This window comes from Amborella trichopoda, chromosome 1 (assembly GCF_054954075.1).
Source record: "Amborella trichopoda isolate Santa Cruz 75 chromosome 1, AtrichopodaSantaCruz75HAP2 v2.0, whole genome shotgun sequence".
Lineage (NCBI taxonomy): Eukaryota > Viridiplantae > Streptophyta > Magnoliopsida > Amborellales > Amborellaceae > Amborella > Amborella trichopoda.
Genome location: NC_142336.1, coordinates 36,265,139 through 36,292,246, shown reverse-complemented (window position 1 = coordinate 36,292,246; position 27,108 = coordinate 36,265,139). Strand labels below are relative to the sequence as shown.

General features: G+C 35.6%; 1 protein-coding gene across 24 annotated transcripts in view; it reads right to left on the bottom strand.

The window, feature by feature from the left end:
• Nucleotides 1–25,619, bottom strand: part of LOC18433257 (NAD(P)-binding Rossmann-fold superfamily protein) — a 66,686-nt gene extending 41,067 nt beyond the window's left edge. For 2 of the 24 annotated variants that reach the window (XM_088863768.1, XM_088863784.1), the window contains exons 1-8: nucleotides 25,267–25,619; nucleotides 21,636–21,748; nucleotides 21,355–21,408; nucleotides 21,139–21,223; nucleotides 20,559–20,664; nucleotides 18,056–18,142; nucleotides 17,809–17,906; nucleotides 16,891–17,000 (exon numbers count right to left, since the gene is read on the bottom strand). In XM_088863768.1, the coding sequence (XP_088719894.1) occupies nucleotides 16,891–17,000; nucleotides 17,809–17,906; nucleotides 18,056–18,142; nucleotides 20,559–20,664; nucleotides 21,139–21,223; nucleotides 21,355–21,408; nucleotides 21,636–21,748; nucleotides 25,267–25,567 (954 nt within the window). In that variant the 5' untranslated portion in view covers nucleotides 25,568–25,619. Of the gene's footprint in view, nucleotides 1–685; nucleotides 1,034–1,265; nucleotides 1,551–11,707; nucleotides 12,883–16,890; nucleotides 17,001–17,808; nucleotides 17,907–18,055; nucleotides 18,143–20,558; nucleotides 20,665–21,138; nucleotides 21,253–21,354; nucleotides 21,409–21,635; nucleotides 21,749–25,266 lie in introns of those variants that run through there. The other 22 variants (XR_016053267.1, XR_016053292.1, XR_016053306.1 and 19 more) reach the window with 22 other exon arrangements.
• Between the last annotated feature and the right edge of the window lie 1,489 nt (nucleotides 25,620–27,108).

Genomic DNA, 27,108 nt, shown 5'->3' with positions numbered 1-27,108 from the left:
CTTTATATCTTGTCTCTCTTCTGTTTGTCCCATCAAGGTCATCTCCCTTTTTTCTTTGCTTCGTCCTTAAGCTTCCTCACTTCGCCTATATAAGCCACCTTCGGCCTTCACAATAACAGGTCGCACAATAAGCTCCCTTCTCTTCTCAAGTCTCAAGAGCCCTCTTCCTCTCTCATCTTTCATTCTCTCTCTCTCTCTCTCTCTCTCTCTCTCTCTCTCTCTCTCTCCGAAGATACTCTGCTATACAACAGCTATCCTGACCTCATAACTCATGGATACCAGGTCACTTTGATTTCCAGGCTCTATCTTTCCTCCTTTTCTTTATACCTAGCATGTGTGATTGCAATCTTCATTCTCTTCCTTCCTATAGCCCTCAACACTGGAAACTATTTTCCAGTTATTGCATATGTAAACAGTAAGTGTGTTATTCCTTTTGTAATCTGTTCACAGATAGTTACTTGTTTGTATACAGTCCATATACAGTCCGTTACTTGCAATTTTACAGTTTGCTTTCTTTTCTATATAACTACATGTACCTGTACAAATTTCTATAAGAATGAAATATTGATGTTATATTAATGTTATGCAATTCAAAATAGTGTTTAGTTTTAAAATAGGGGATTTCAACCACACACAGTGGTTAGTCATCGATATATCAATTCTACCTTTCATCTGCATAATTCTATTTTGTCTCAACTTTTACAAAATCTTACAAGAAATACTAAAATATAACAGTTTAATATTTACATACTTACTATAAACAATATATAAAGTTTTTACTGTAGATCCCGGCCCGTTTTGGTATCAGAGCCAACAGTAAAATAGTAAACTGTTAAGAGTAAAAAGTTACAATATTACTGTAGAAACCTACTTAAATTTACATCTAAAAAAGTTGGTGCGAGAGTTTAGGCAAGAGACGAAAGGACAAGTCTAGGCAAAGTACTCGCTAAGGCCAGGAAGAGCCGCTTAGGGGAACACGCTGGACCCTTGATTGTCCAGATTGTCATTATCCGCAATCTTCAAACCTTCCAACCTAGGTTAATAGAATTATTTCATCAAAAATATAATAAATTTTTGAAAAAAGAAAGAGAAACAAAAGGATTTTTTATATGATTACAAGAAATATGTACTCAATATAAAATAAACATTCCTCCATTTAATACTCTTCAAACCATAGAAGAAAAAACATATATTAGTACGGATGGTACTACTACTGCTAGTACATACCCTCCTGAAAAAAGTATTACAAAATGCAAACCAACCCAGAGAAGTACCAGTGAATAATATTCCAAACCAAATGATAGAACATCAGGATGGAAATATTGAAATAAAATTTCAACAGCCTCTAGTACAGGATGATATAGATATTAATAGGAAAAGAAATAAAAACCCATTAATACCTGCTAGAAAATCTTGTCATACTACTCCCGATGTTATTATACTTTCTTCTCCTTCAATGCCTACAACATCTTCAGACTTCCAATTACAAGGAGTCAAAAGAACAGCTGATCATGTAGTCACTCCTACATATACATCTGAACCTGACATAGCTGAATTTCAAATACTTACATTACAAATAGAAGATGATATAGAAGAAGATATATATATATATATATATATATATATATATATATATATATATATATATATATATATATATATATATATATATACATTGAGACCATTTCTCTTTTGAACAAGGAGGTCACAATTACTTATACAATGTGAAATCCGATAGCTTGGATGTATTACAAAGTTTGAAAAAATTTCTTTTGAACGTTGAGCTTGGTCAATGAAATAAATGTAGCCACCCAATTTCACATCCAATGGTCAAGATAAATTGTAACCACGTTGTACCAAATGTAAGTGTGTGTGTGTAGAAGAAAGTTTATATAGAGCCAAGGCTCTAAACAATCAAATTAGAGCCTACCTAAAAAAGTTCACTAGCAAAAAGTTGTTTTGATGCCCAAAGATCTTCAAATTGATCATCAAGATGCATGGGCATGAAAAAAAATGGATTTCAAGCTTTGGAAATAGTGCATCTTGTAACGCATTTTGGACTGTCAATTTTCAAGATTATCAAGTTTTCATAGATCTGCTCGATCTACGCTATTTTTGAAGCATTAAATTTTATAATCAAAGGTGAAAATAAAGTTTAAGGCTATCGCAAAAATTTCCACTATTGAAACTACATTTCTCGATACCATTTGAAGGTAGGCTCTAATTTGATTGTTTTGAGCCTCAGCTCTATACAAATCGCACCCATATATATATATATATATATATATACACTTGGAGTGATTGCATACGTCTATTGTATAATAATGTAATGAAACAATCTTAAAAAACTATATATGGGCTATTTGTTGGAGCCCAATTTTTAAATATGCCTTATTTTCATTCTAATGATCAATCACAAAAAAATCAAAATTTAAAAATACAAAGTAGAAAATATTTGTTTAGCCAATTAATATGAACCATACATTTTAATGAGATACTTAGATCAAGCCCTAAAAAGATATTTTCCCTTCCCAAAATTTTTAGATAGCTTTATTACCACTATATTAATAATGTTAGAAAAAGCCTAGATCTTGAAATTTACCAAATGAATGGTCCAAATTTATTATTGGAGGGGATTCATTTTGACTATATCTAAGGTAAAAAATAAGTTTTAATTTTTTTGAAATTGATTACTGGGATTGAAAAGATTATGCACTCAAAATTTGGGATCACAAAAATACTACAAACATGGTTTTTCAAAAGTGTGGTATCATTATAGAGAAATGATCATATAGGACTCTCTCCCACCCATGTGTGTAAGACCCCAAAAGATCACCATTAAATTTGACACGAATCTATAGAAAAATCAAGTCCCACACCCATATGATAACTTTTTTAGATATCCGTACCAACTTTGAGGCCCTACACACATGGGTGAAAGAGGGTCCTATAAGATCATTACTCATCTTTATATTTTAGTGATATGATGATTTCAAAAATTATCATGACACTATAATATTGTAGAAGCGATCTGAACTTTAATATTTATTAAGGAAGGTTGTTTCCAGACTGAAAAGCCCTCTAATCGATCATTACAACCTTATGATGTATGAATAAAAAAAAAAAAAGTAAGACTTCTTGAACCTTCTATCAATAAGATTTAATCAGTTTGATGTACACCACTTTCGACCTTTAAATTTCACAAATATGGGGATATGAGGAGGTGTTTTGCTGTAAGCAGTCGTGCGCACACACACATACACAACACACAAAACATACATACACACGGGCGCGTAATCGCCAATGTACCTATTCACACATGGTAGGTTGGCAATGGCCGGTTCGCCTTGCCTAGCCCTAAACCTAGGGCCTAAGCCAAAAAATATGGCCAGGTCCACGCCGAGACAGGACGGGCCCGACCCTCATTTTATTTTTTTCTGTTGTTTACTTCTATTATATTTAGCCTGGAATGACCCAGCCCATAATGGCCTAGACAGGATGGTCCATGCCTCTTCAGCCAGGCTCAGGCTAACCCTATTGGGACTAATCCTAGGGCTGGCTGAGACCAGGGCCTAGCTCTAATCTACTCGGCCCGTTGCTATCCCTACCATAGGGTTTGTAGCATGTGCATGTAAAAATGGTCTTGAAATTAGATACAATGGTTATTTCTAGTGTTTTAAAAAATAGCGAGTCAAAAATACCTTGAGTCAACCCGAGAATTGGTCATCCCGTGCCAATTCTCGTGAAATATAGGAAAACGATTGTTTTTAGAGCCGAAACAATGTTTTTCAATGAAAACATCGCGAGTCGCTACAGTAGAAACTGGTGTGCTACAGTAAACCCGTGCCTTGCCCCTTTTTCACCAAAAAAAAAAAAAAAAAAAAGTTGCAAGATCTAAAAAGATCCATTGTTTTTTTATTAATAATGGAACGGAATAATTTTTTAGGTCAATAAAACATCGATTGGGGTTGGATCAAACCAAAAAAAATGCATTGTTGTGATTTTTTTTTTACTGAAATTTAGGATTTTTTGAGCGGATTAGGGTTTTCCATCGAATCGTGATTTTTGTGGCCATTCTTCATCAATTTGATCCATTGCTCTTGCTGAAAGATTGTCGTAATATTGGTTTTCATCATAATCATGTATCATGATTTGTTGTTTCGTTTTTTTTTTTTATGATTTTTTTTTAACAAGATTCACAGTTTTTTTTAGAGAGTTCGATTTTCCACAAAATTGTGAATTATGTGGCCATTCTTCATCGATTTGATCCAATGCTTTTTTTTAATGATTGTGTTAAGACTAGCTTTCACCAAAATCGGGTAACTTGATTTGTTGTTTCAATTTTTATTTTTTTTACGATTTTTTTTGCGGGGTCTCTGCACAATAACACTCGATTGTTGGATATATGCAACTTTCCCTTATTGATTGTTGATTGTCTTATTGTATGAAATTTGATTGTTCTTGTTTGATTGTCTGATGCAGACAATGTTTGCTCAGTTGATCGTAGAAATCAACTTTAAGGAAAAAAGAAACGCACACCTCTACAAATTCCTGAGATAAAAACATTATCTAAAACGTTGCTGAAATAAATCTCTCAAACTCCAAAAATCTTAAAATAAAGCATTTTTTAAAGGGGAAAAGTTTATATAAGGTTGCAACCTTAAAATGTAGAACTATGGATGCACCTCAAAAATCCATTAGAAAAAGTTGTTTTAATATTGAAAAACCCTCTAATTGATCATCTCGACATCGAGATGAATGACTATAAAAAAAAAATTGATTTTGAGTCCCAAAAATGGTGCATCTTACAACACATTATCTAGACTATCCATTTTCAAGATTTTCATATATTTATAGATCTATTTGATATTAATCATTTTTTTAGTTTAAAATTTTATAATTAGATATGAAAGTAGATTTTGAAATAATCTTAAGAATTTTTTACATCAAAATTATATGTTATGATAAAATTTGAAAGTGCCCATAAATGGATTGTTAAAGAGCAACGTTATAGAAACCACACCCTTTTCTAAATATTTGGCTCAGGGAATTTTTCCGCTAGTGATTTCCTTATTGTATCTCATAAGAAATAAAATTACAGGAAATTTCTGCAAATAATAAAAAGAAATTCAGTAAATTTGGTCTGAACGTCTCAATATGTTGTCCTTAGCTAAAGAATGTGTTTTGCTTTGTTTTACATGCCTGAATTTCAAAGCTTCAACAGGGGCCTTTTCAATCCTAATTACTTTTTTAAATCATTTTACATGTGGCTGAGTTTTGTATAGCCTACTTGAAGCATATAGCGTATTTTGTTTTTTATTTTTATTTTTTTGTGACCCAGGGTATTGTTTGCTTAGGTACGTTTTTGTTAATTTTAGCAAAAAAATCTTCTTTGGAACCAATAAACCAATAATTTTTGTGGGTAGAAGGTATAAAGGTAAATAAGACAGATAATAATTCTAATGCCACCATATCTCAACCAAATTATTCATATATCGATTCCCAATAACAATGAGGGTAGGGACGAGTATGACAGTACATGTGGACACGAAGCGCAACAAAACACTAACACTCGTTGGATTATTCGTTCTTAGATCGAGTCAATAACGTGACCAAAATAAAGAACAATACCATCTTTTATTTTGATTTTAAGTAGTATTTTACTAATTAGATGCTTTATTATAGTCCATGTATAATTATATACTTCATCCACGATAATTTTATGCTTCTTCTTTTGTATGATGTAAATTTAATGGATAATAGCAGTTCACATGGAGAAAGAACATCTCAATATCTGCATATTAATGCAAAAAAATAAAAATTAATAAAATAGTACCTCTATTTCTTATTGGATTCTTAAAAAACGTCTATAACGATTTTTAACAAATTGTTTGAAATTTTTTAAGGCTGAATCCACCCGATCCAACCGATTAACTGATCTGAACCGCCGATTTACCGATCTGGATCGGTTTTGGGATACACACTTCGTGGCACCAATCCATTTTTTTAAATCAATGATTATTTCTCTTTGCACCATCAATGACATAGCATTACACTAATCTATCGGTTGCAACGCGTACGGTGGTTCTAATCAAACATCCCAGTTTGCCGTGTATTAATTTATCTTTCTATCATTAATTTATGCATCTCTCTATTTAGTGGCTGTGGCTCTAGGGTGGGAAATGAGTTGGGTCCACCCGTGGACTTGTTGGGTCGACCAGATCGTATGTCTGGGTCTAATGCATAGTTAGCAAATCACCGATTTAATCGTGATTTTTTCAAAAAATCGGCACTTTTTTTGATAAAAGATTTAATCTATAACGTTTTCATAAAAAAATACGCCACTTTTTCAAAATTTGAAAAAATCATTTAAAAAAAAGTTTCTATTAATATACTCTAATTTTGTTTTGAAAAGTTGAATATCTTTTCTATTAATATACTCTAATTTTGTTTTGGAAAGTTCAATATCTTTCTCCTGAAATTTCTGTTTCTATTTTTATTTCTGTTCTCCCAAAACTTTCTCTAGGTCTGTGCTATGGATATGATGCGTATTTTTTCAGTTGGCTATGGGTAGACCATAGTTTTTTCGTGTGGTTATGGGTAGATCATAGTTAGCAAGTATGGGATTGACTTTCTTTTCTAGAAAGATTTTAATTGAGTTCACCGACCAATACTTATCTTGACGAATAGAATAGATAACCATCTTATGATTTAGAGATACATCACATTGAATATTTGAAATTTATATATAAGGAGGTCATTTTCATAAAGAGTGATATATATTTAGAGTTTCATAATTTCTAATATTTTAAACATATCTGAATTTTTTACTCCGATCTTTTGAGCCTAATTCGATATATTCACGATCTCTTTACATGAAGTATTTTTATCAATTCATATTTTTTACCCGATTTTTTCATTCGACTTTTTAAAATAAAAACGATTAGTTTCCAATTTCAAAGTGAGTCGATTTTTTGATAATCCCCGACTTGCTAACTATGGTCTAGTGAGAGAGATTGGAAAAAAAAAAGAGAGTAAAACATGCATAGATTGTACAACATACTTAAATTCTTATGACATTTATTTATGGGAAAGGTTTTTATACTTCCCGTACAGCATAGAAGATCTATGCTTCCCCTACCATCTAACCGTCCAATTTTGATAAAAAAAAACACTCACCGTTTGATCTTAATCCGACATCTGAAAGCATTTTATTTTTAGTTTTTTTATACAAATTTTGTATGTGCCATCTTCTCATTGGGGCACACCTATAAAAAATATTAAAAATAAATTTTTGATAAGATATAGTGACTAAAAATACTCCTAAAAGTTCCCTGAAACTTTTAGGAGTATTTTGATCAATTTATTTTATTGAAAATATTTTTTTATACTTTTCACTAGTGTGAGTTTAATAGAGGATTGGACCTACAAAAATAGGTATCCAAATAGTTTATAGAAAAAAATTAAAAAAAAAATAGTGTAAAGAAATGACATTGTGATTAGGGTAATCTCAGCTCTCCATTCATAATGGAGAGTTGGATAAGGAGAAATATATAAGTTTTACGTAGTAGGAAAGCATAGAAAGATTGCGCTTTATTTATATAGGGCAGTTAGAAAGCAATGTCGAATGTAAAAAAGAAAGAGTTGCTGATGAGAGATGGAACATGCTACGTTAATTTTTGCAAACTGCTTTATCCCACTCTAATTTTCCAAACTACTATTTGTATTTCCATACTACTCTTAACGTTAAAAACTGCTCTATCCTTCTTTATATTTGTAGGTCACCTGCCCTGAACCATCTCTCACAATAGCATCCTTTAATATGCGTAGAATAGAAGGGAAAGGTTTCTATGCTTCCCCTACAGCATAGAAGATCTATGCTTCTCCTACCATCCAGTCGTCCAATTTTGATCAAGAGAGCCACTCACCGTTTGATCTTAAATCCAACGTCTTAAAGTATTTTATTTTTAGTTTTTTTTATACAAATTGTATGAATATCAAATTTGGTACGTCCTATCTTCTCATTGGGATGCACCTATAAAAAAATATTAAAAATAATTTTTTGATAAAATATAATGACCAAAATACCCTTTGAAACTTTCAAAGGTATTTTGATCATTTTATTTTATTGAAAATTTTTATATATATTTTTCGCTAATACAAGTTTAATAGAGGATTGGATGTACAAATTTTGGTATTAAAATAGTTTGTAAAAAAACATCAAAAATAAAGTAGTGTAAAAATGAACATTGTGATTGGGGCAATCTTAACCCTCCATTCAAAATGGAAGATTGGATAAGTGGAAGTATATAAGTTTCATGTTGTAGGGGAAGCATATAAAGCTTGCCAAGAATAGAATAGATATTGTTTCCAACAAATCAAGGGAAAGGGCAAAGTATATTATGATATGACAACAGGTTGAACAAAAACCTCTCTAACCTCTCTCTCTCTTTCTCTCTCTCTAAGAAACCATTCATGCAGCACCAAACTGCTGCCGGGCATCTCTCTCTCTCTCTCTCTCCTGGTTGGGCGAGAAGCATGAATTTCCATCATATTCCCACCCTCTCAGCATGACTTGAGAATATGTATAACATAGCATACAACCAAATCACGCCGAAAGGCAACTCCTGCAACTCCATTGCCAAAGCTCACCAACTCTTCCAAAACCAAAGACAAGGCTACCCACCTAACCTTAAAGCTATTTCATCTCTTCTCAAGCAATGCTCAAACCTAAAAAACCCTTCCAATTGCGCAAAGCAGATTCATGCTTTCATTACAAAGCACAGGTTTTTGCAGGATAAATTCATTTGCACAGCACTGGTTAGGCTATACTTGGGATCCAATCATATCACAATTGCAACGAAAATGTTTGAATTAATCTCTGAGAGAGACATTGTTTTATGGACCACCATGGTTTCAGGGCTAGTCCAAAATGGGCTTGCGAATGAGTCACTAAAGTTCTTCTCTGGAATGCACAGACAAAATCTTAAGCCCAACCAGATCACTCTAACCAGTGCCTTATCTGCATGTTCTCACTTGAAGATCCTGAATTTGGGTAAGTCAATTCATGGGTTTTCCTTAAGACACAAGTTCAAGGGAGACCTCATCCTCGAAACAGCTTTGCTCGACATGTATATAAAGTGCAAAGGCGTGAACTATGCTCAGCATGTGTTCAATAGCATGCCTAAAAGAAATGTGATCTCATGGAACACCATGATTTCTGGTTATGCAGCTAATGGGCTACATTATGTGGCTCTACAATTGTTTAGTCAGATGATCCAGTTAAGTATGGAGCAACACAACTTCATTTTGGATAATGTGGAACACCCTAATTTCTCCCATAATAATTCAGAGCAACCCAACATGGCAACTCTTGCGACAGTGTTGCAGGCCTGTGCAGGGACTTGTAACCTTCGACGTGGAAGAGAAGTTCATGGCTACATAGAGAGATGCATGGGAGATTGTGTACTAGGGACGCTATTGGGAAATGCTCTCATAGACATGTATGTGAAATGTGGAGACCTGAACTCTGGTGCACTGGTATTTAAGGGGATGTATGAGAGGAATGTGGCTTCATGGACATCAATTATTATGGGTTATGGCATGAATGGATTAAGTATGGAGGCTTTAGCAACATTTGACAAAATGGTGGAATCAGGTGTTTTGCCTGATGGGGTCACCTTCATAGCCATTCTCTCTGCATGTAGCCATGCAGGACTAGTCGACCATGGTCAGGAGATGTTTGTGTCCATGCAACGGGATTATGGCATTGCACCTGAGATGAAACACTATGCATGCATGGTGGATCTATATGGGCGATGTGGCTTTCTCGAGAGAGCTTATGAGTTTATAAAGGTTATGCCAATTGAACCTTCCGAGATCATATGGGCAGCACTTCTTGCAGTTTGCAGGAGTCACGGTAACTTGGAATTGGGAGAATATGCCGCTAAAAAAGCTCTAAAATTTGACAGATATAATGCTGGGTATCACATACTTCTATCACGTATATATGCTGACTTAGGTAGATGGGAAGATTTTGCAATGGTGAGATTAGAAATGAAAGAATTGGGGCTAAAACAAGTGACAGGATACAGTTGGGTAGAAGTGAATAGGAAGCTCCATATGTTTACAGTTGGGGATTGCAAGCATCCATATTCACAAGAAATATTTGGCCTTCTAGAGTCATTGATGCATAGGATGAAGCAAGCTGGTTTTGTACCAAACACATCGGCAGTGTGTCATGATATCAATGAAGAGGAAAAGGCAAGTGTTTTGTGTGGGCATTGCGAGAAATTGGCACTTGCTTTTGCACTGCTCAAAAGTGGTGGTGAAGCACCTGTTCGGATTGGAAAGAACCTCCGAGTGTGTAGGGACTGCCATGAGACTTTCAAATATGTATCAAAGATTAGGCAAAGAGAAATAGTTCTCAGAGACCCAAATCGGTACCATCATTTTAGGGAAGGGAGATGCTCCTGTGGTGACTTTTGGTGATATTGGTTAGGAGGCCCTCTTTGTCATCCTGGTGGTCCATGTCAAAGTTGAAGAGAAAGACAAGGACAAGCACATATGGAGGTCGAACATTGAGCAATAAAATACAGTAAAAGATCAGCAGATTGTTGGATCTTCTAATAACTCCAAAAAAGGCGCCTTTTTTGGAGTGGGGTGAACACAAAAAAGTTGGCAGTTAAAAAGGAAAGAGAAAAGAAATAAGCATGAGATACTGGTTTGGGGATTGGCTTGACTGGCTATTTTATCTGGATAGCATATAGATTTTAATAAAAAAACCTGTGAAGCCAAAAGCACAATCCTTGAAAATGAGGCCATGATAGACAACAGGCATTTGGAGCTCTTTGAGGACTCATAGGCCTAAGAGGTCATTTGGGGCACAAGGAACCTGCATTCTTACTCATGGATTGCAGAGCCCATATGAATTTCATAGATGCTAAAGAAGAATACAACCCATTAGATCTCCATTGCCTACATCAAAGTGCACTAGAGGGCTGTTACATAGTACTCCAAAGAGGCACCCAACATCCAATGCTAGGAATAGACAGCGGTGATTAACAGTTGTGGAGGCGACCAGGATGCCCAGGTACAGTTAATAAACATCATACGTCATGGGGAATGGACGGTGGATGCCCATTGGAATATCAATACCAATACCCTACCGATGTACAAAGACAAGAACTGAAGCCTCCAATACCAAAGAAGCAAATAAGCCATGCTATCATGCAAGAAAGGGACCACCAAGAATGCAGTATGATGCCAAAAAATGCGTCTGTTGCATTGCTCACTCCATAATTACAGCCTGAGCCCGATGTGCACGACTTACAGTATTACCGTGCCAGTAGACATGAAAGACAAACTTCTACCTCCCAGTTTTTTTTTTGGGTAAGTAAAGCAGTGTAAAGCTCTACTGCCCAGTGACAGTGCTATAAACACTATATTGAAGCAAAGGCTTTTTGAAAGTTAGTTTATATCTCTTTTCATGTCCATTTTTACTTTATTTCTTCCAAAATTTATCTGCAGTTGATCCAATATCATGCAAAGCATGAGAATGAGTTAACATGAGCTTCACTCTAGACTGTGAGATGCCATACAATTGGGTTTGTCCAGCTCACATGCAATAGATATCTTGTACATTTGTAACGTACTACAAGCCTATTCTGGCACATATAGGATGATTATAAACAAATACAACTTAAAATTTCCTACAAGAAAATGTTTTTTTGAATTTCATCATCATATATACAGTCATCTAAAATTTGGCCGCCTTTACATACATTCATATACAAAGATTCAATTCTGGGAGAATCAGATTATGGTTGGTTGGAAAACAAATATGGAGAAATTTAAAAATGGATCAATCGTAGAGAATTGTTAACAGATAGGATACACATTTCTTACACATCCAACTATTGCATATAAGCAGCTCTGAAAAGTTCTCTCCATTTCTCGGGATCACTTCCAGGACCTTCTCCCTGTATAGCAAGGCAAATAATTCTTTGGCTTAAGTGTATCAGAATTCACTTTTTCTTTGTTTTTCTCTCTCTTCTTGTAATGGGATAATCACATTAAATTAAGTAGAAACCCACCCATTACAACAGAATTCTCAAATCTGAATCAGAAACCAAATGTACGTGAGACTTGTGCCTTAACATTCCAGCTTTTGATACTTTCTAGCCACCCATTTGCCATCCTATGGAAGGAGAATACCAAGAACAATTACAGGGGATTTATGGTCTCTAATTTTAACTCTAGTAATAGGGGAGCACCACAATCCAACCTATGACCATTAACCCACGTTACAAGAATGGTCGAACTCTCCACAGTCAAAGGGAAAGAAAAACCCCACTATAAAAGGCTATGTATTCCAGAGACTATTAGTAGGAAAGAGGGTCTCAGTCTCCACCTTAAAAGGTCCCACATTACAGATTACTCCACTGCTCTCATCCATAAAATTATCATCAAGCCTGCACTCCTCACGAATCCTACCATCAAAGTTCATACTCAAACGAAGATGACAAGTTAAACATTATCGAGAAGTATGCTAGATTAATACATACAACCGTCTTCCAGTTACCCAACAAGTCACTCTCAATAGCCAATTCAATAGTGAATGGGTTATTCACAAGCCAAATCACATCCGCCCTAGTAACATCATAGCTCCTCCATCTTCACTCTCCTGCTTTCCAGATGAAAGTTTACCACCCATGGGGCAACAAGAAACTTAATCATGATGAGAGTTCTTTAAAGAACCCAGGATTGCAAGGATTGGGGCTATGGGATCCACATAAGTGTCCCTGTTGTGGCTTTCCAAGCCCTACTAGAGAGTTTGACTCCAAGGAAGTGGCAGTCACCCCCAAACACTGGACTTGGTACCTACACTCACCAGTTGGGAACTCCTTTAGAAGTGGAGGGAAGCTCTTAAAACGTGATAGACCAAATGGAGCATTAAATTTCAAAGATGGCAAGCTCCTCCATTTGGTCCAAATGAAGTTTTCTAATGAACACATCAATCTTTCCATGAGAATTAGACACCAGATTATTTACAGAGGCTACATGATCGAAACCATAGATTTCTTGTCAGGAAATTCTCCCTCAATGATAACGGAAGATTATGAGGGGTTTTGGATCATATATTAATTATGTTGAATCATATATTTCATAAGGTAACAAGGTTGCATATTTCTAAAAGCGGCATTGTATCTCCATTACATCTCTAGGTTTATGCTGTCATTTTCTATAACAAATAGGGAATTTATGCCATATGACCCTAAGTCGCACTGTATAGCACCCCAGAGGTCTCCATTATTAGCTAAATGAGAATCATTTCATTCTTTCAGGACTCCCGAAACATGTTTTCTTCAAATCTGAAGATATCAAATCTCTAAAACCTAAATTTTCTCCAGAATTCCTGGTTAAAATCCCATGATTTCTTTCCTGACAAAATCATATAAAAAGAACAAATCCCTGACAGTATAAATGTGCGCCCCACCTATGGAACTTATGGAACTTTCTTTTGGCTCTAGCTACCCAGAAATGATTTGCAGATTTTCTTTCTTAGACTCCCCATACCGGGAGTGCACTGAACTACAATTACATATCATCACAAATCTATTGAACTGAAAGAACTAGATATTTGAGATCCAGCATACATAATTGCACATGTTCACCACTTACCCCTTGCAAATATACTAAACACAAGCATGTGGATACCAATACTAGTCACAGACATACACAGATGACTTGCATAAGTAACATCATATGCGAAAATAAGTAATGACCATATAGGAGGAAGTTAAACATACGTTTAAACTATGATCCTATCATTTGAATGGTGCTCTGACACTAGCTGATACCACAATTAGACTATAATTGCACTAGACAGGTCACTTCACTTTCCAAGCAACCAGTTAATTCCACATACACAATATCTCGAGTCATCCTAGTATATCGGATACAATCTATGGGTACGAAAAATATTTGAAAAAACAGTGTGGTACGTGTAATTCGTTCTTCATCAAAGCAAAATATTAGCTTAATATGTGAGACCGATATTAACTAATTTGATTCATGAACATGACCCAAAACATAAATTCAAAAAATATATGGAATTTCACCTATAAAAAAAATTTAAAAAAAAAAAAAAAGTAAAAGATATTTACGCTCATGTAACCCCCTAAATTTACATTATTACAAATATCCCCCTAAATTGTTGTATTTGTTAGGGTTTTGTGGCCCTTAAAGGCCGTGTGAGCATGTAAATATAAAATTATAGTGGGTTATACACTTCAGTGAGTGCGTTTGTTGTTGACTGGCCTAGGGTTAGGCAATTTATGGCCCGAGTCATGTCTAAAACCTTTACCCCTAGGCATATGGCTCTACCGAAAAGGGTTTTTAGAATGTTATCCCTTGTTGAGGTCAGAGAAATCCCAGGGAAAATTTATAGGCCAGGAGAGCTTCGTATTGTCACGTATGTGAATGGGAGCAAGGGTTAAATCTTCAACAAACTTTCGTACAACATGTATACATGACAATCGCTTTACTTAGAAGCAACCCTGAAACAGGGTACCTTTACATGTGCATAGAGAGTTCCCCGTGCACGATAGTGATACGTGCATCCTACTTGCTCTTATGGGGGTGGAACCTACAATCAATATTTTGGGGCTATAGTTCCACTATTTATCTGGCCAACTTTGATGAGCCAATCATGATACCCTGCATAAGACTATGGGTCATAGGTCTCCTTAGGTCGGTTTGAAAAGATAGTTGAGGATCACGGTTACTAGGTCAGGTGGAGTACCCTTACAGTCATTTATCTTGACCAATTGCTACCAGTTTACTTCTAGATATTTTATTTTAGTGAAACATATATTATTGTGAATTTTAGAAATTCTGAAAAGAATTTTTAAAATTTACTTCAACAAGAAAAATGCTTAGAAGGGTGTTTTTGAAATTTTGGTTGTGTAGAGGGGCACATGTGGGGCCTTTGGATCCAGCCCCACATGTGTGCCACACCACATGGGTGGGCATGGAGCCCATGGGGGGGCCACACCTCACATATTGGGTGGCATGCCCCCTCCTCTCGTCTCTTCAGTTTTTTATTTAATAAAATAAAAAAAGGGTGGTTTAAGTTAGTTAAGAAGAAATTTCTAAAACAAAGGTTGTACTTATTTTGTAGGAATTAGTTTTTAATAATACCTTTGACCATATCTTGGTGTTCTTTGGATTCCTACGATCTTGAGAGAGAAAGTTCTAGAAGCTTAGGTTTAGATAGGTATTGTCCTAGTTTGACTGGAGTGGATATGGATCAAAAGAATCAGGCAATAGGGTTCCTATAATTCCTCCTTAAAACATGATGATTGATTCAAGGGATGATCTCACCTTACAAATTTCCTAAAATCTTATTGGCCATGATAAGTCATAATTTGGATACCTAGGGCACTAGAGGCCTGTACAAGGAAGAGACCCCCCTTTCATTCTCTACACACTTTGTTCTAATCTCTCTCTCTCTCTCTCTCTCTCTCTCTCTCTCTCTCTCTCTCTCTCTCTCTCCACACCCCACTCTCTCTTCTCTATCTCTTGTTCTCTCTTCTCTCTCGAGGTGGCATGTGACCCCCTATAAGCCTCAAGGGGTGGCATGCACCACCCATGGTTAGAGAGATATAGGGCACGCCCAGCCCTAGGATAAAAATAGGGGAGGTGCCACACAGTGGCATGCCCCAAAGGATTAAAAACGGGTCTTGAAACCCTAGTTTCATGCTCTCATTAAAAATAAAAATAAAACCAGTTTGTGAGGGATTGCCTAAGGAAGCTTCCCGGTTCAAAAAATTTTGCAAGGCCAATAGGATCAGGGTGCGTCATCAATTAGGAAATCGGGGGTGGGGTGTAATATGTCCTATAGGGGTGACCCCTAAGCAAAGTTGAGTAAGTCTTCCCGACTTTTTGGTCTTATGTTCAGCCATTATTCACTTATTTATTTGAATTTCCATGAACAATATTTCTACTTTTGTGTAAGCTTGTTTTTCATTCCTGGATTATGACTATTTTATTTGGTAGTAAAAGCAAATACCCTAGGTTGTGTTTAGGGCTTTATTTCTTATTTACAGCAGGGTATTGTGCACTTGTAAGTAGAATTCAGATTGATTAATAAAAGAAAAAAGGAATTTTTTATTTTACTCCTTTCCACATAGCCACTTCTTTCAATATTTTATGTTCATACCCTTTTCATTTTCTTTAATTTTTTTCGAAATACCCCCACTTTGGACCTTCAAGATCCAAACTCATACCTAGGTAATAACTTCAGATCTTGAAGATCATAAACAAATATTTCAAAGTATAACTTCAAACCTTCAAGATCCAAGTTGTCTCTTCACTTCGGACATTGAAGTCCAGAGATAAAACATAAAGCCTTATATTTTCCAATCGGCTCCAAAGCCAATACTCAACAAGTCTTGGCTCCAAAGCCAGAAGTTATAAAGTCAAAATAAGTCAAAATATAAGACTTATGCTTTGAGGCATTATACCCCATGCATTCAAGCATTAGGCATTATAGGTCTTGGCTTCAAAAACCCCATTTCAGACCTTCAAGATCCAAAGCGAAAAAATGACTTCAGATCTTGAAGGTCCGAAGTCATACTTGAAAATTTTACTTCAGATCTTCAATATTGGAAGTCATCACATAAGGTATGACTTCAGATCTTGAAGATCCAAAGTGGGGACACTTTGGGAAAACATAAAAGGGTCTAAATGTAAACTACCACAATCCAGGGGGATTATGTAATAATGTAAAATTAAAGGGACATGAGCATACATCCTAAAATACAATAATCAAATTTCAAGTTCCATAAAAGTTGATTTCATATAGAGTTGAGAAGAACTACTAACCTCTACAGAGTTGATTTCATAAATTTGGCCCTTTGTGCATTCTAGATCCATTGCTTGTATGCAAGCTTCAGCCACTACAAGTCTGCTGACCTCTCCAACAAGTTTATCACCTTAAATCCAATAGCACCATGAGATTCAGAAGGAAAGGCAAATATTTTAGAAACATAAAAGCACTGCAGCAAGTGGAATATAAGTGAAAATATAACATTTAGGCAACCATCTTGAAGAAAGTAGTGACTTACTTAGGCAACCATCTTGAAGAAAGTAGTGACTTACATAGAATAAGTGTAATTGGTACCATATAAACTGAACAGTCATGAGGATTGAGGCTAGATACTGTTAATGAAATGTGAAAGGAAAATTTATAGGAGAGAGAGCAGAGCAGCAAAGAGATGACTTTCCAGAAAGAACTGTCACAGAAGTTTCATTCTAGAAAGAGGGATTTGATTTTTTTTTTTTTTTTTTTTTTTTTTTTTTTTTGACAACCTCAATTTGACTTCCTTCTCATTTGATAGCACTGTAAATTTTCTCTTCTGACTGAGACACTATCATTTGTTATGTGCAAAAAAAAATCTTGGAGTCAAGCAGCCACAACTGCCACTAATATTGATAATTTACTAAGTGCACATATTTGCATGACTATATCAGTAAATATGTCGCTCATTTACCTCCTTTTGATGTATTATCACGGTTACTAGGTTATTGGACTTCGGAAAAGGCCCATATCCGAAACTACCTGATTGAATATAACCTCAACGAGCCCAGATTTATATAATGACATCAAAACCATATTGCAGATCTAATTCCCATCAGTTCTGGAGTTGCTAGGTCTAGGGGACCATGTAATAGAAACTACTGAAGTATCAAGCAAACAAAGATTCAGGCGATAATCATACTCCACAGATAAACTATGGGTACCTTGGCCTATAAGGACTGCTCGGCGTTTCCCTGCAGTCGCTTTCAGTAAAGTGTTCAGATCATATGAAGTATATGGACCATCAGTCAATCTCCCTGCTCTATCAATACATTTTACATCTCTGTCAGCCATCCGATATGAAAAACTGGTTGAAAATTTCAAGGATGGAAGGATAAGCATGATGGTGAAAGAGAATTGCCATCTTGCTCATCTCACATTCTTCATGCCATAAATAGTATATATACTTACCTAATTATGGTGAAGGGAACACCAGAGTAGCAAAGAAAATCCTCTCCCTTCTTCTTGTACTTTAGAACCCCAAAAAGATTCATGATGCTGACCAAAAGATTTAGTTAGAACATATTCCTTCCTCAGCAAAAGTGCCCATTTAGGTTTATACTGCACTACTAAGCTACAACATCTTCAGAAACTCAGCTGTTTAGTTTGGATTGGAATCCACATGCATGATCATTTAATGTGTTTAATCCAGATATAATGTGGGGAAGAACCATTCAATAAAAGAACTACACATGTAGTTATCTACTACATGTAGCCCTCCAATAAAATCTCTTGAAAGTAATCACATGAGTTTAATAACTACCAAATATCATAGAAGCTATGATGTAGACTAAAATACTGTGATAGTTGTATAATAACATATCAGTATCAACGCAAGACCATACTCTCTCCCAATACTTGGGAACCTAAGATACATACATATAAGAAACATAAGATGCTATGAATACAAATGTGGGGAAAAAAAAGTATAAAAAAACATGCACTATGACATGAACATCATATAACTAAACTTGTGATATGATTATGGTAGAATATATAATAAAGAGTAATAATCTTTTGACACCCTACAGCAATGTCTAGCATGGGTCCCCCCATTCCATCTAGTGGATCCCATCCGAATTTCATATGCGAATAGCCTACATGCTTTTCAGATAATAGCCAATAATGACACACCAATAATAAAAACAGGATAACATTCAGGAAATGGCTGTACAACACATTTGGGATTGACTGATAAACCAATGAAAACATCCAGAATCCAGATTAAAAAGTGGGAAATGAATTTATATATTTGATGGAACAAAAAGAGAACCAGCTGCGAAGCATAAAGGTAAACATAGAATGCTATAACTTAATAGAAGGCAAACATTTTACATGGCAAGGACATCTTTACAATGTGCTACAAAATTATCCATATCGATCTAATCAACCTTTGTGGAAAATGAATTATATTTCTTATGTCAACATATTCGAAAGAAAATTTAGAGTAGAATTATGATAATATATGAGTTGGCCCTACATGACTCACAAATTTTAGTTTTCACCATTGCATCCCTGCCATGGACAGTGGAGATATCCATAGTCTACTTAACATACAATCGTGGACTCTTTCTTGTAGATCTACGTATCATCTCCACAGTCCATGGTACAGATCTAATGGTCCGAATTTGTGTTTCTATATGAATCCAGGAGAATCCAATCCTGAAAGGTCATTTTGAGTAGTGTAAGGTGTAAGACACCAACGAGAAGGTCTTTACAATGACCAATAAGCGACAAAGTAAAAGACTGCCCCCGCATGCATTTTTGGTGATAAACTTCTATACACCCTAAACTATATTTTGAAGAAGATCTAAAGCTGTTCCAGTGAGTTTAAGAAGAATACTTAGATGTTATTTTGACTTACGGGAATAAAACCTTTTCAATGTGCTTAGGCCCGACACTCTTCTTAGGAAAGCTGGGGAATAGTTACGCCTACATTGATTGAGAGTACAATGATGATACCAAGCAGATGGAAAGGTATGGTCCTACTTGTTGCTGGGTAGACGGTTTAAGTATATCTCAATCAAAAGCATTTAATGATTATCAGTTTTGGCATTTAAGCTCCCAAGACAAGTTGTAACAAATCTGGGAAATTTTAAAGAAGCTTCCAATAGAGGGATATCAAGGAGAAAAGGAAGCTCCATAGAGTCAAATGGTATGTGCCGATGTCGTCTAGAGAACTTTCAAAGAAGGGCGTCTTGAAGACAGTACCTCAAAACTAAAAGAATGATTTGCCAATTTAACATGATCGTAAATTATTTCTGGTTTCAACCCTCTTTGGACTGAAATGGAAGTATTAATATCTTTTCAAAGGATCCTAGACTAGAAGACAGTTTTATTGAAAACAATAACAGCTGATAGAATACTGATATACAAGATAAAGGAAGAAGTCTAAAATTCAACGACTTACTTGAGTCAATTGACTCAGCAACAACACAAATGATTCTGATGGGATTACGTTCCCAAGACTGTAACATGCCAAGCAAATACATACTGTGACACAATTTTCTGTCCACCGGGTCAACTAGGGTGAATCCTATCAGCTTGTTGAGTCAGCAAACAATGTGTTACATTTCCTTAGTGCTAAAAGGTGTGATGAACACATGTTACACTGAGGTACGTTAGGCTACTAAACAAATTCAAATGCAAACAGTTCTATAGAAAGATTAGAAATGTAAAAATGACCAATCACCGAATTTCCTGAGTAGCTATAGATAAGTCTATATCATTTACCTGCCCCTCAGGAAACTTGAAACTTAATATAAAGAATATCTTGGCTAAGAAAATGCTGTTTGATTTTTTAATTTATTCTTGTCCATTTAAAAGCCATTATATATACCTTAAAAATAAAACCAGGTGTTGCGATTTGATATTGTGACGCTACATTTATCACCAAGGGAATGGGAATGCATACCTCCAAGGTAGCTCAGTAGATTTAGTGACACCAACAGATGATACAAGCACAAACCTCTCGAGTGTTGGAGGCAGTGTAGCTACGAGATTACGAACACCCTCCCAATCTTCAAGGAAAGGAAAGCAACAATTATATAGAATCGAATAGATAAGTAACTAAACTGGGAATCCATAATTGCATTTTGTATAAATAATGGAAGTATGGAACACGTCTTGCAAGACAATAATTTCTAGTGCGCACAAAAATAGTGTGTAATAGGAAAGCAAGAAAACTATTGCAAGTGCACAAGCAAGAAAACTGTTGCAAGTGCTCGAAAAAGTGGCACAAAACCTAGAATTAAGAACTAATATTATAGCTAGTAAATTCACAAAAGGTTAGCATAAAGATTTAACTCCAATTTCAAAGCTTTTTCTCTTTCCCTTTAGTGTTGCCACTTCAGCAATAGCTTTAAGAAAGCGAAAATTGGAAACTAGGTACAACCAGAAAGAAGGAAAGAATAACCTGAAAAAAGTTTCACGGAAGCATGGGTTCTTCGGATATAAAACAGTGGGAATCATGGCAAAAAGGATCCAATTTCTACCTACTCTTTGTGGTGTGTTCTCTCCATCCCAACGTCTTGATGGAAAGGCTGTCGTTCCAGTACAGCAGATCACATGTGTGACTCCCTATGAAACAAGTTCATGTCTTTTGGTATCTGACTAGAAAGAAATAAAATGACTAGAAGGTCCAGATATTTAAGCAGGAATGTCTCAATCATAGAACTTTCAAGTAATGCTACAAGTACTCATGGATTGACCTCAAACATGCTAGGGTCCAGATCCTCTTGATTTCGTGTGTCTCCTTTCCAAACCTTGCAAGTTATAAAAAAAAAAAACAAACAAAAAAACATGTGCAATCAGATTAGACCAACCCAACCATAAAAGGCACACATTTCAAGAACAAAAATCATGTGCCCAACCCAACTAATATTTGAGACTTGACAAGGTGGAAGGATTATGAAGCAAAACTAGGCTGAAAAATTAATAACCAAACAAAAGGGACGATATGGCTAACAAACTAGTTGGGCACATTTGCAACCTGTAGGGTGTCCTCATCATGTGTACCAAATAAGGACATTGCTTTTTGAGGATCACGTAGGAAAAGACGCACTTTGATTCCACGATTTAACAGAGATGCTACAACAAGCTGTCCTGAAAAACAAAAATGTAATCATTGTCATAAGCAGTAGAAAGGCCATAACAGTAAATGCTAATTAAGAAATAGTATAAATAGGAAGTGCAAAAGGTAATAACAGTAAATGCTAATTAAGAATTAGTATAAATAGAAAGTGCAATGCAAGAAGGCACACAGCCATTGAAACATCACATCATTACTTGTCTGTGTGGTCCCCACACAACCATTGAAGCACATAATGATTAAGGTGGATTTGATCCACCTTGAACTTTTCGGCAATCTGCCTGCTAATTATGGACATATATACAGCTCCTGAAGTTTCCATTGTAAGGAACTTTTACTGAACATCACCATGTTTCTGCAGATTCTGATTTCCGTTTAATTACTTAAAATATGTCTATTGATCTTATTGTGAAAGTATTAAATATTGCAGCTTGCGCCCCCAGAAAAGCATTGATTATGAAGTTGTGAGGCGTAATTAAAAAAATCCTGAAATTGCAAAGAAAGGAAGAAGCTAATGGGTAATTTGATGGAACTAACCAATCCCCACTCCCTCCCTATAGACCATGACTAAATGCCAAGTTTTTACATGAAAATCTACAAAATGGATAATTTATAACCTGGATTCTTGACCGGAGAGATGCATCTATTGGCAAAGAAACATAAAGTTCTAAAATATAAGCAGGAAGCATGGGATGTACAGCAGTACAGGTGATTAACTAACAGACAATTATACACCTACTTCAAAAGAGCCAGACAAGTAAAATATTCTTGAAGTAAGTAAACCAGAAACTTTAAGATCATCATTTTGCTCTACTTCTGTGGAACAAACATGAAATGAAAAATCATGAGGATGTTTATAAAATTGTAAACTACACTTGGTGAGTGAAAGTAATGTCAGGTTTGAGCATAGTGCCAGTATGGTCAGGTTCAGAATGAAGCCTACTTTGGTTCAGTGGGGGAAGAAAGTTAACTTCGACACTTGGTTTAACCAAATTGGTTTTGTCAGAAAAATCTTAAAAATACATAGAATACAAGAAAGCTTGGATATTTAACCTTTTAACAAATGGCTTACAGCTAATAAAGCACAATAGGGATGGAAAGGTCATAGCCCCTTTATGACAAACAATATCATCTTTTTGGGCATCATTGTCTCATCCAAGGGCATTAAGGTAAACCAAGAAAAGGTAAAGGCCACAGCTAAGTGGCCCGCACCAAAGTCACTCACTGAGGCGTGCTCTTTTCATGGCATAGTGACCTTTTGTTAACGCTTTGTCAGATATTTCAGCAACTAATAGCATTGGTGAGAAGTTGAATGATGCACATAATTTGATATAGGTGTGGGTGTTTCTGCTCCTTTAGTTTGAGTTTTTCCAAAGTTGAATGATGTATGTAATTTGATATAGGTATGGGTGTTTCTGCTCCTTTAGTTTGAGTTTTTCCATAATCTCCCTAGACATGGTATCCTCACTACTCCCACCACAAATTAATATTGTGCATAACTTGCCGCCTAACGTATAAGTGGTTTGAAAAGCATTGTGTCGAAGCCACTTAAATTCATCAAATGGCCCAAATGTCGAGAGATGGTTCACCGGATGACTAAGGTTTCACCCCCTCTGTCTCCATACAAATTATCATTAATTCTTGTGAGAATGCTAGTCGCTTCATAGGATTGGCTTGTCCAATATCACCATCTCCCTCTTAGACCAATATCACCATCTCCCTCTTAGACTTTGCTCTTCATCGTCTTCTACACCATAATTTTCTTCTACCAAATTAAATTTGACATAAGGTTGATGGAAAGGACTATTTTATGCCTTATAACCGAGTTCTTGGCATCCAAAGAGACAATTTAAGCATCTCCATGGCTATTTTAGGTGCTGCTACCCTCGCCAAGAACCACCTCCCGGTCCTCCCCCTAAGTCATGATTTGGCCTAGTTGGGATACGCTGAGGGACTAAGTTCCCATGCCCCAAAGGTAGTCTTCTGAAGGACATAGCTTGCTGCCATGATGCCGAATTAAAAGTTCTTGTAATGAACCCCTTTCTTCTGAGCCCTAAACTGACAAGGTCCTCTGCCTTGAGGGCCAACGTGTAGACATCAAATATCTTATAAACATCTTTGAAAGGCTAATTCATTCTAGATGTCCTGATTTAGCCCATTCAAGTAATGATTGCCTTTTGATCCTCAAACTCCGGTGAACTTGCCCTCGATGTCACAGTACAAATCTCCTCAGTATACTCATTCACCAGTTATTCACATTGCTTGAAATTTTGACATTTGATACAAGTTCTGAGCATCGCTCACTATTAAGAATCTTCAGTGCAACTTTGTCTTCATCTTCTCCCGTTAATTAATTTTCTCCTTGCCTTGTCAAAAGTGATGATGTTATAAATCATCCCACCATGCAAAAGCATGACCAAAAAAATTGGCATAATAATTTCACATTTTTGTGATTAACTATATCTGTATTATTCAAATACTTTTCAATTTTACTCAGCCAATCAAGAAACTCATCAACATGAAATTAGCCATGAAATCCTAACATATCAATTTTGATTCCAGGTTCCTTCTCCCTTTCCAACAAGGGACAGGTTATATCATTGAACTCATCATTAACCGAGGCCGCCTGAGGCTGGTTAGCAACAAGATGCAAGTTACCTCCATCATCATCATTGCCTTGATCTGTAACTCTAGTCCCTGGATTCTTCCACCCTGAAGTTCACCAACTTGTTGCATTAGTTCATCTACTCTCTCCACTAGGGTATGAACTATTTGAGAAAACTGGTTCACTTCTTCATGATTGCCACGTTTGGAGCCATTTTAATCTGAATTTGATACCACTTGATGCAAACTAGGGTTTTGGTTCTTTTCAAATCAGCGCCACAATTCACCGAAATTCACGAAATAACAAGCCTAAAGGGTAAACAAAGTAGAAAAAGAATAAAAAACTAGCTAAGTAATGAGGAATCCACCTCCGAATTCTATTAACTCAAATTTCTAAAACAAAGAAACTAGTAGACCATCCCAAAACCCTTCAATAATGATTATTTCAGCAAATCCAAAACTCTAAAAGGCTCCTAAAATATCCTTGTTGTCTATTCTCTTTTAATCCTAACTCTCTATTATTGACTTAAAATAAAGGAATAACCCTGGCTTAACAAAATTAGGATAAAAAACTTATATTAAATAAACAGAAAACCCAAAATGACTTCCCCTTTATTCCCATGGTCCTACGACCTTTCCTTGGGGAGCCATGAACTACTCCTTGCGCTTGGGGCATGGATACAATAAATTCAGAGTGAGATTCGCTTTTGTTTCTCTTTATTTTCAGTAACTAAGAGGAATCTGCCCTATATAACCATTATAACAATGCAATAAAAAAACAATATTTAAAAAAAAAAAAAAAAGGAAAGGAAATAAAAATTGCCTTGCAATACTGAAGAAGAAATTAAAATAATAATAATAATAATACAAAGAAGAATCATAAAATATTTCAATTAGCAATTCAGAAACTGGAAATGAGAGTTCATACCAACACCTCCTGAACCTCCAAGAACAAGAACAAGCTTCGAAGAATTACGATTTTTGTGGGTTATCACAGGTGAGGCGCGGCCCTCTTCTTCTGACTCCACTTCATCTGATAGTCTAGCTCTTGTTCCGGTAACCTTCTCCATGACCATCAGCTTTGGCTTGCAGTAGTAACTGAACACGCTATAATTAACTGAAGGAACAAATGCAATGGGTTTTCTCAGTGTTTTGACGGTGTGATAATCCGCTATGGGAAACCCTAATTCTTTCAGAGAACTGCAGACAAGCTTGGACGCCATTGCCATGGCAATTGAAGAGGCAGTTCAGTGAAGAGTAAAAATGAGGAAGGCGCCATGTATGGTGCGCGTATATATGAGGGACGTGTATGAAATCTCAGCCTCGGATATCCCCAGTTGGACGAAACTACCCTTTGGAAATGACAAATTACCGTGAAAGTGCAAATTGCAGGGGGTTATGGTGCGATGGTTAATAAACAGGAGCTCGTGCTTTGCACCAAAGTTTAGACCAGAGTTTTTTTGTAATCCATGATTGAATTTTTTGTAATCCATGATCGAATTATTTTTTTCTTTTATTGTAATCCACGATTGAATTTTTTGTTTTTTTTTTTTTTTATAATCCATGATCGAATTTTATGTAATCCATGATCGAATTTTATGTAATCCATGATCGAATTTTTGGTAATCCATGATTGAATTTTTTGAAAATTTGTGATTTTTTTTTTAATCCATGATCGATTTTTTTTTTGTAATCCATGATAGAATTTTTTGAAAATTTATGATTTTTTTTTTTAATCCATGATCGAATTTTTTTTGTAATCCATGATAGAATTTTTTGAAAAGTTGTGATTTTTTTTTTTTAATCCATGATCGATTTTTTTTAAAATTTGTTTTTTTTTTTTTAATCCATATTATTCAAAGAGAAAATGAGAGAGATAATGATTCAAAGGCCACCCTATCCCAGCCATATTATTCACATATCGAGTCCCAACAGCAACAGTGTAGGGATAAGCACGACAGTGCAGGTGAGCATGAAGGATGGACAATCTTTAGGGATTTTAGATTGGGAACACAACAAAACACTAACACTCAGGGATTTGGGAATAGTCAGACGCCTGCTAATATCGATGATTTGTTTTTAGATCGAATCAATGAATTGTTAAACGAATTCAATCAATGGCACCAGCGTGACCAAGAAGAACAATAACGTCGTCTATCATTTTATTTTTATATCATATGTTACTAATTTTATGCTTTATTGTAGTCCATGTATGTTGATATACTTATTCCATGATAATTATATGTTTATCCTTTTGTGTGATGTAAATTAAATGCTGAATGACGGTTCATGCAGAGAAAGAACATATCAATATTCACATATTCATTCAAAAACATGAAAATTCTTAATGGAGTACCCTCATTTCTTATTGAATTCCTAAAAAACAATATTTATAATGAATTTTAATAATTTTTTCGGATTTTTTTTAAGTTTTATTCTGACCGATTCACCCGATTCCCGATCCGGATCGCCCATTCGCAGATCCGGATTGGTGTTTTGGAAGCCCGATCCGGGTCACCGATCCGTTTTTTAAACCATTGGTTTAGACAATGCAACGATGAATAAAGTCTAATGATTGACTTGATTTATATCAAAATTTGAATAATAACCCATCTCGACTTTTACTTTTAAGTTTGAATATAATATATAAAAAATATTAAAAAATTTCTTATAGTCATATTACAGAGGGTTTCGTTGGGTGCTCGTACCAACAAATTTTAAACATTTATGTATCCATGTTTTGTAGTATAATATTTTTTCAAAGACATTT